Here is a 10,167-nt window from a genome sequence, read left to right as displayed (position 1 = left end):
GCACAATATTTCTATCAACATAAAAAGCTTACTTAGTAACATGCAAAATTTTCAGATCAGCTGGCACCTGATGAAAGAAACAGGGACAAAAGTACTGTCCCAAGAGCCAGTTGAGTATTCAACTGCTACACAGAATTAATCTCAACAAGGAGGACGGTTCAGATCAATACACCAGAAGTACAGTATTCCTTTTGAAGGCTTACAGTGAAATTCATAGGCTTGTGTAAACATGAAAAATATTCACTGTTCCACATAATTCTTTGCTGTGTTTAGATTTTAGAAAGTGCAAATTTTCTGTGATTAAGGATTAGAAGTCTGATTTTTATTTGGTCTCAAAGAAGAAAGGGTTTGGTAGTGCTGGAAGTTGTAGGCCTTTATCTATGGTCTTCGTTTCCCCATATTTTGCTTCTCAGCATTTCTGGAAAGAGTTTCTACATAAAACTAGACCTAACTTTGACATTCAGGCCAGTTCCCTGCTTCCTCTCTGAGAAGATTCTGATTTGTGCCTAAACACAGAATGGCAGACATCTCCTCCCTTTTTGTAAGAGAAGATTTGAGCAGCTCAGTCCTCTGGCCATAAAATCCTTTAGTATTAATAGTTTCCTTAATTCCCTTCTCCCTTATAGCCTCTCAATGATCCCCTTGTTGTGTTTCTCACTGATGCACTGGAGAGAAAATTAGTTTCATTTATTATTCAAATCTGTTTGATACTTCAACTCTAACATTCCCAATGATTTTACAACCTCGGGAAGAAAGTGGAGAGTTCATGTTTCACTCTGATTTCCTGCCCACTGCCCACCCCACCCCCCCAAATAATAAAGATGCTATAAAGTTGAGGCACAAGTGGTTAAGGGTGAACTTGATCAGTTCTAGCAGCTGGTTCTTGGACATGTCCTGGTGGTAAAGGCTGATCACCTCCCACAGGATGTTTTGGTGCATCTCCAACTTTGTGCTCCCCAGCTGTAAAACAAGAATAAAACCATTTGTAACTTCTCAATTAAATTGGCCCCAAATGTGAAAAGTCTCTAAAAGAAAGTTTCTAGTGTAGGGACAATCAGACAAAACCTTCTATTTTTTTTGGTTTGTAAGTGGAATCAAGAATTTTGTATGTGACTAACAATGAAACCGGATTGAGATTACCCAATAGACTGCATTATCATAATACTCAGTTTCCTCTTAGATTACTAGTTGTTTCTGGTTTTTGTGAAATGTTTTTACTTACGTAACACATTGGTTCTTTGGAGATTGTTCTTTCTGAAATGTATTATGTGTTTATGAAACCTTTTATCCTAATATGGGAAGCTTGGGGAAAAAAAAACCAAAACCAACTTGCTCCTGTATTTTACTCCTCACTGTGTCAACAATACTTATAACATTCTCCCCCTGCTTACCTTTGAATAATACTAATTGTGACAGTTTGCTGAAGATTTCAGAACTTGCAGCTGCATTTTTGTGATTTCCCTCCCCACCCCGCCCTTAAATTACCCTTAGTAGCTCCAGTAGCCTACAGATTTGAAACAGTGTTTCCTTAGATCTCTTTAACTCAGTGAATGAGTAGTGACTAGTTCTGGCTAATATAATGAATTCTTACGACACCTGATTAAATGACTTTTCCGAAAGTTTTTACATAAAATAATAGATGTGTTAAGAACAGTATCTGCTACAACATTGCCAGTATCAAAAGATGTATCATCAGTCCAACTCCCAGGGCATCTGCTATTACACATGATGTTTTTACTGAAGGTGAAGGGAAGTGAGGCTCTCAGAACTAAGGATCATAAAATGAAATTACCCATAGGCAGTTTTGAAGCAAATGAAAGACAAAATTAAATTGGTACTGAAATTTCATTATTTCTCTTCACAGAACTGAGTGGCTTAGGGATAGGATTTCAGGGCACTCAACAAAGTAAGCTATAATCACTGTATATAGCATTTAAGGTTTGAAATCCCACTGTTGGGCCTGCAGGAGCAGTTAAGAGCTTCCAGTATTCAAAAGGCTGCCTGGATATAGTACGAAGCCTTATGTTTGAGATGAATGTCAAGAAGTTCTTGAGCTCTACTGAGAATGTTAGCACATGAACATGGAAGCCAATAAAGCCGTATTAGTTTCAACCTTTCTAGAGGGGAAGAAAAAACTAAGTTAGGATGTATGGGAGAGTGCACAAAAGAAACATAGACAATGTGTTATGGGTAAGAAGTGCTAATATATACCTGACCATTTTGTTGCCACCAATGAGCAAATGCAATGACTTATTATGACACTACTTTCCTCTGAACGACCAATTGCTTCAACACCCTCATACCATCTAAAACTAACTTGTCATGTCACGTTGTGCCCAACTGCTGGTAAATTGGCCACAGAGAATGACCTTTACATTGGAGATCTTATTTTAAGTTTGTGTATCTACACAGAAAGATACATACGGGGTTGGAATTTCAGTTCTCCACCTGGTCCTGCAGGAGGATTTCCTTGCTGTAGTTTCTTTTGTTCCATCTGTTTTACGACCTGGTGAAAAATAAAATACCACAGTTGAAAAAATTATATCTGCCAATTTTCTCTGATGTGACATAAATGAATACACTTAAAAGAAATTTTGCAGTCACTATGTAAAGTCTTTGTTAATGGGTATACTACTGAGTTGAGATGTTTGCATTGTTTGCTATAATCCTGAATACTGGATTATGTTTTGCTGTGGTACCATTAGTTTAGAATTCAGCTGGGACTCATATGAGAAATCACGGTAAAGAACGCTCCAGAGTTGGGGATTGTCATGAGCCGTTACATATATAACATACATGCCTTCCAGAAAAAGAAAATTAATTATGTTCTCATAAGTGTACCTGCTGAAGCTCTTGTTTCTGAGCCTGAAGCTGGTCGTGCTGCCTCTGTAGCTCTTCCTTCTGTTTCTGAAGATCTTCTGCCTTCTTTCTGAGTTCATCTTCCTGCTGAGAAATATGACTTTCAAATTCCTTCAGCTCGTCCTCAGTGAAGAGCTGCTGTTGATCTAGTGTCTGCAAGAAAATACATACAAATGTGAATACTTAGGCAGGAATGCATATATATTTTTATTATTTTTCCACGGAAATTATTATTAGCTGAATTGTACAGTTCACCAAACAGCCCTCAGAATTTTCATCAAAACACCCAGACATGACACTGTAAAAGGATAGGATACTCACTGTAAGAAACAGCAAAATAACCGTTTCTCAGCTATTTTCTCTGCAAAATTCTACTACAGATTTAGAAGTAGGAGAAAAAAATTCCTCTGGCTTTCAGCTGAGCTCTTATCTTCCCTTTAAAGTGATTCATAAACAAAATGTCCATTTTCTGTCTGAAAAGAATTCTTCTAGAATCCACAGGGTGGCGCAAGACCTTTTCTGTTTGTGTGGGAACCATAAAGATTACATCTGCATTACATTAGTCTGATACAGTTTATACACTACATTTAGCTAAGGCGCTTAACCACACACATACCAAAACAGGACTGAAAAAAAGCAAAGGTCAGAGACATGCCATTTGGTTTCCTGGTTAGAGCGATGGTAGTAGTACAGTATGTTGCACTTGGAACACATTTTCATTACCTCCCAGCTATCTGGCTCCAAAAATTCTTTTTTCTCTGTAGCTCGCAGGAATTCTTCCAAAGTCACTAGTCGGTCCTTGTTGATGTCAACCTATTTGAAGCAAAAAATTAAACTCAACCTAAGGGACAGGTTTTGGTGGAGCTAATGTTTAATTTCATTATGCAAATCTCTTCAAATACAACCATTTTATTTTTAAACTGTTCCATTTTCAAGGGAGTGCCTGCAACATCTTCTGAAAACTGCTCTCACAAGCTCATGTAGCTTAACAAAAATGGAAATAAAAAGTAAATCCTCACACATTACTTCAAAATCCATTGGCTTTTTTGGAAACATTATTTGTGGACACAGCCCCAATGCTAAAGTGGCATGCATGATTTTTTTTGAGAAAAATGTTTTGTAGCTTTCTGGTAATAATTTTGTAACTGTGAGTTAGAGTAATCGCCTCTGTTGGATAGCGAGGTTTTAACAACATCAAAAAACCCCCAACTGAATTGTGTCAGAATCCTTTAATGGGAAGGGAGGAAATACTTCCCTTTATGACTAATAGAAGACCCGGCTTGCTCCGTTCCTCGAGCTTAAAGAATATAGTTGAATACAGAAAAGATATGAGTGAAAAACACGGTGTCTGTTCCTCTGTCTCCTGAGCTGAAAACCTATCGGAACTAGTAAAGGTATTTATTCACTGTCATAGGTGATACCCTGAGCTCTCTTCTGAAGGGACAAAGGTGAGCTACATGAAAGAAGACATTGCTCTACTCTCTCCTCTCACATCTAAATCCTACCCATTTGCCAAGTGCAAAAGCACATTTAGAGTTTTCCCTGTTTGACACAAAATTCACAGGGAACTTCTCTTGAATCTCGGTATCTGCAAAAGATGGAGGCTACAGCACAATTCCTTCTCCAGAACTTCTTATATACATCAGAATATCGGGACAGGGCTTGAGAATTGTAACCTTATATGAATCTCAGCACAAACAGCATTCAGTGTGACAGGTCGTCCCTTTCTGCTGTACTTGGACAACCCTTCATGTTAGGAGGACTATATTTCTTGAACATAGAAGGAAATGAGCAGCTTTACTGAACATCAGTCCCCACCTCATTCATTACATGTTCTCTCATTCTCAGCCTTTCTTCTTCCATTTCAACCATGTCATCCTCTTCATTTTTGGGATCGTAAACTTTTTCTAGCTGAAATTCACAATTAGCAAATGTTAGTTTGGAGAAAAGGCTGCTCATTCAAATGACAGAGTATACTTGGAACAGTAGCGTGAGATGTTGCTGAAAACATGAGTTCACCATTTTTCCAACAGAGTGAGAGTGTGTGTATGTAATTCTCCTCTTTTAGTATAGTATTTAAGCAACAAGTGAGCCTTTCATTGCTAAGAATGAAGTTTTCAGTTAATTCATGTGGTTTGTTGTAATTTAGTGCTGTAGACATTACAGTAAAATTGACCTTGGCATGCACAGCCTGATCCTACATTTGATTCAAAGCAGGCAGAGTTTCCACATGGTTTCTGGAACAGGAGAGAGTAGCTTTTTTACCAGACCATGCAGCTGACCCTCTAAGCATTCGGGATATCACAAGACAAATTGATTGCTTAATTTAATGGTCCACTTCTCTTCTTGCACAATGTCTTTCTGGTGAGTTTATGCTTATTTGCTTCTACTTAGCTTTCTTATTCATTTAGCTTCACTTGCTTAGCCATAGGTGATTTTAAGGCCCCAGACTATTTGTTTTTAAACTACAAAACTGCAAAATGGTGGGACATATCTGTCAAAAAAGACTGCCATATATCTTCATTGTATTAGAGGTGATTATGGCAAAGTATTGTTAGAAATCTGTATTTGCAAATGTAAGTCCTTCAAAAATTTACAGTAGTTTGAATTTATAAGCTTTTGTATACACTGTATAGCATATTTCATCCCTGACTCATGAAATCTAGAAAAAATTGTAAGACTAGATATTGACAGCCATAGTACTGGATTTTTGAATGGGAAGTTTAGGGTTTTTTTCTGCTATACCAAAACAGAACCTACTGGAAAAATGAAGACCAAGGCCTTTTGTTTACTCATTGATTCTGCAACTCCCACCACTGTAGAATTTCAGTACATTGCTATCATTACCCCTCTGGGAGGCAAAGAAGTACTAATATTTGTTTTTTCACAGACAACGAATCAAGGCTTAAAGAAACTAAGACCCTGTCTACTTTATCAGATGTACATGTGCTCCAAACTAGCTAGATAGAAAATATGTGAAATTTCTGTAGCTGCTTCCACAACATGCTGTCTTTGAGCCAATTCGCACGAGTGTAACCCTTTTTCTCTCAACAAGTCTTACGACTTTAGATTAGCACTGAATGAGCACAGATACCCAGCTTCAGAACCTCTACCAGGCTGCATCTAGCCAGAGCAGGAGTGCAGCTCTCTGAATTGCAATTTATACAGGTATAGCTATCCTGCAGATTAATTATAAGATCTCAAACAAGCCTGTGGCAGAGAAATACATGAGCACTAGATCTCTGGTGTGAGTTCTACGCTTCAACTACTTTATTTTCCCTGCTGATATGTTTTTACACTTTTGTAGAAACATTAAGGATGCACAAGACTTGGCAATAATACTCTAATTTGTAGTCCAAAGCCCCCAAATACACTTGGAAAAAATAGAGACATCCTTGTAACTGTTTACTGAAACAAGTTAAGTTTTTGACCTTTTTTTTTTTTTTACCTCTTTAGTAAATAGGGCTTCTAACTCTTGCTCATCCAGGAAACCATCATTATTGACATCTACAAAAAGAAGTGTTGAAAATACAAGTTCAGTATGTACAGAAAGTAATACATTTAATAGTTCTGCATGAGTTAAGTAAGTATCAGCACATGCATTTCACATGGATTAAAAACATCATTTAGCAAGAAGCTGGTTACATAGGTCATTTTTTCTGTTTAGGTTTTTATCAGGCATTGGCTGAACTGTATTGCCATTTTTCGTTGGTTGGTTGGACAAGTCTGGAGCAATTTCCCTGCTTCTTAGATTAGCACACTGAAATAGGTCACAACAGGATTGCACAGAGTGCAATTGCCAAAAAATATTGCTGAGAACAAGTTGTCCCAATTTAACAACTACATTTGTAAATAGATTCAGGAGCAACAAAAATCTGTAGAAAAACTTTGTTAACCACAGTATGACTCTCCAAAAAACCTGAAGAATTACATGAAAATCTATACAAATATGCAGTGCTTGAGAATAGATCACTGTAAAACGACTTTTCATGACAAATGCAGAGAGAATACTTGATAACTAACGATCCGTCTTTTATCCTACATTCTACTCTGAACATTGTTATACTACCTCTGAAACTGAAAAAGAATGTCTACTTCAAATGAGTGTTATTATGCAATATTTTTGTTTAATTGCTTCAAAGTTTTTTTTATATACGAAGCTCTAAGACAAAAGGTTGTTTCAGCTATTTCTGCTTTGGTACGATTTGCACAAAAAAAGCTATCAAAAATTTTCAGAAAGTTATCTTTCAAGAAAGAAGAAATAAGATTTAATAACTATAATACTTATTTATATATTTTATAAACCAAGATAAAAGTTCAGACTCAAGCTAGAACACTTTTTGTCAGTTAAATTATCATCTTTGGGATTAGTCCAATTACGTATACTATACAACCCTTGGTAGCCTAGTGCCAGGCAGGATCTGCTTAAGGGTACTTTATTATGAAGCATTTAATAATGTCAGGATATAAGGTTATACATTTATATAATCACATTTAAAGCAAAATGCCCACTGAGATGCATCCTCATCTCTGCTACTATTTTATTGTTTCTAGCTGCTCAGAAATACAGAGGCAGGATTGGGGGTCATTTTGGGTTTTGTTTTATTAAGGGAATCTTGCAACTTCTGAAGAGGCTTGGCGCTTTTATGACCACTCCAAAGATAGGAGAGTCTGGCACTTATCTGCAGAGATGATGAGAAAGCAGGTTTCCCACACACACCTCTGAGGATTTATTCCTAGTATGTAGTGTGTAAGCAAAGCCATAGTTATGGACAGCCCTCTAAGTACCCACGCTTCCCTGAACAATCACTACTGGTTATCTGCTGTATGACTTTATGAGTAGTTAAACAAAACTCTGTTTTCAACTTTTAAACCCCATTTAAAACTTTGCAGGAAACTTAAAAACAATAGCATAAATATTTTCTCCTCTATACTCTTCAGATTCATCCAAATTGCTTGAGGTATAAGACTTCACCCTAGCATAAATACAGACTTGCCCTCAGCAGAAGGTAACAGAAAGTCACTTCACTTGTTCGTTAAATTAAACTAAACCTCTTACCATGTAATTTGAAAAATGTTTTGGGGTCAAATTCATTAGGATCTAGTCCATCTGCTTCTTCCCACACCTCTTTCAGTTGATCTTTGCTTCCCTATAAATTGGTTACAAAGAAAAACAATTCAAAAGATTATTTATGTGTAATTTTTCAATTACCTTTGCATTACAGTTTCTCTGAAAGGCTTTATTTTCTGATTAGTCATGTCGCAAATGGAATCAATGGAATTTTCTTTAACTCCCTTTTGGTCAGGTCTAACACTTCCATTAGACAGAAAGGCCCAGGGAAAGAGGGAGTGTCAAGGAAATGCATATTCTGTGGAAAGGAACACCTGTAATAAGCATTCATGGCCACACAGACTCATCTAGAAACAACAGCTGAAGGGAGTTAAATTAGTTTGCCTTTTCTAGAGCAAAAGGTGCTGTGATGCAGTTCCTTGCAGGCCAGGCATACCGTGCAGGCATCCCTACAGTTTTGAATATCATTCTGGCTTCTTCCTCGTGAGTTTTAGCTTCTTTGTAAATAATAACTCTGCCAGCAAATAGCATACTTGTACAGGAAAAATGGGGGTATATATAGCGGGTTTTGTAATGCTCTTAACAGTGTTCCCACACTCTGCTCTCATGTCAATAAGAAGAGGCAAAAGTTGAGAACAAACAAGATATACCCTTCTCTTCATTAGCTTTTTGTCTCTGGAAAGGAAAGCTTCCACCCAATCACATAAGAACAGACTGTGGCCTTACAGGATGGTGAACTTTAGGGTGATCTCCATGTTTTTTCTTCATCTCTTCAAATTTGGATTCTTCTCGCTGCCTCTTTTCTTCATCCAGCGTTTTTAAATACTCTCTCCTCTCATGTTCTTTCATCATCTCATATTTCTTAAACTCCTCATGGCGGGTCTTATCATAGTTTTCCAGGTCACTTGTAGCCTAAAAATATAGATATATGTGGATGTATGATTATGGCACCTGATTATGTTAAGACATATGACATTGAAAACACTGTATTGTTCAGATCTGTGGCCAAGGCTGGCCATATTGCCATTCTCCTTTTATATATGAGGTAGACTTTCACGTGACCATGATGCAAAAACATCCCTCCTCACTTCATTATTTTCACAGAAATTGATTTGCAAGGGTTCAACTGCTGGACAATTTTTGCAACTACACAGTACTGTAAGAGGGGCATCAAGGTGCCTTTTCTCATCAGTTAATAATAAATTAACTCAAGTTAATTTACTATGTCCCATACTAATTAAGCACAGCTTCAAATAGTGCCATTAACTCCTTGTTTATTTCAGAATATGGACATTTGTAGCTTATCCTACAGTTTAATGAAAAAAGTACCTTCATTGATAATGGGAATTAGTTTGAAGCAGCTTTATACAGATTAAATAAAAAAAAACAATTATATGGGGAGAAAGGGTGTGAAGGGAGAATTTCTCACATGTATTTGTGTAGAGTTTAGACATGTATCATTCTCAGACAGCTCAAGGTATCAAAGGATGTTTTGGTAGTGCTTTTCAAAGTAACATGTTCATACCTCGTGTAGTGTCTCAATTATTTACATTTTAATTTTCAAATTCACTGTACCTTGTCAAAAACAATTCCAAAGCACAGATGCCCTAAAATGCCCATTACGCTCTATCAATATCTCAGCTGAGAAATGAGAAGACAAGAAAAATAATATAGTAAGAGAAAGAACTGCCCTGCTGAGGATATGCTTCTTCTAGCCAATCAGAATTTTCCCAGAAGTGATGCTCAGAAATGGCAAGAAACTTTATAATATCTATATAAAAAAATAGTTTTATAGAAAATAGAGATAAAATTTTCCAAGGGTAAAAAAATCCACAAAAATTACAGGAAACTTAAAATATACCTTAACTTCCCATTCATTTTGAAAATATAAAAACTGTCAAATACTCATGTCAGGCATGCAATGCTCTCTAAAGCGTATCTGAGATTAAAGTGTTTTTTCCCCTCGAGAAGCATTTTTTTTTTTTTCCAGCAATTGAAAAAAGCCATGCCATGCTTAGCTTAACTGCATGCCCTTAATAAACATGCACTGAAAAGAAACTCAACACCTGTGATTGATACAGAATCTGCTAAACAGACATTGAATGCCATGACCAGCATTTGCAATTTCTAATATTGATATCTTAAATTCTACTCTGCTGTGGTTTTGCAGCTTGACGTATACATAATAGATCCCGAAATTCAAATGGTTAGTTTAGGGATGATGTTTTTATATCATT

General features: G+C 36.7%; 1 protein-coding gene across 1 annotated transcript in view; it reads right to left on the bottom strand.

The window, feature by feature from the left end:
- Positions 1–829: 829 nt before the first annotated feature.
- The window catches only part of NUCB2 (nucleobindin 2), a 28,170-nt gene continuing 18,832 nt past the window's right edge, over positions 830–10,167 (bottom strand). Inside the window, exons 6-13 of the mRNA XM_059825860.1 lie at positions 8,657–8,842; positions 7,919–8,009; positions 6,308–6,366; positions 4,678–4,770; positions 3,583–3,672; positions 2,842–3,012; positions 2,425–2,506; positions 830–960 (exon numbers count right to left, since the gene is read on the bottom strand). Coding sequence (XP_059681843.1) covers positions 848–960; positions 2,425–2,506; positions 2,842–3,012; positions 3,583–3,672; positions 4,678–4,770; positions 6,308–6,366; positions 7,919–8,009; positions 8,657–8,842 — 885 coding nt within the window. The 3' untranslated portion in view covers positions 830–847. The remainder of the gene's footprint in view (positions 961–2,424; positions 2,507–2,841; positions 3,013–3,582; positions 3,673–4,677; positions 4,771–6,307; positions 6,367–7,918; positions 8,010–8,656; positions 8,843–10,167) is intronic.

This window comes from Gavia stellata, chromosome 17 (assembly GCF_030936135.1).
Source record: "Gavia stellata isolate bGavSte3 chromosome 17, bGavSte3.hap2, whole genome shotgun sequence".
Classification (NCBI taxonomy): domain Eukaryota; kingdom Metazoa; phylum Chordata; class Aves; order Gaviiformes; family Gaviidae; genus Gavia; species Gavia stellata.
This window is presented reverse-complemented; position numbering and strand designations above follow the sequence as displayed.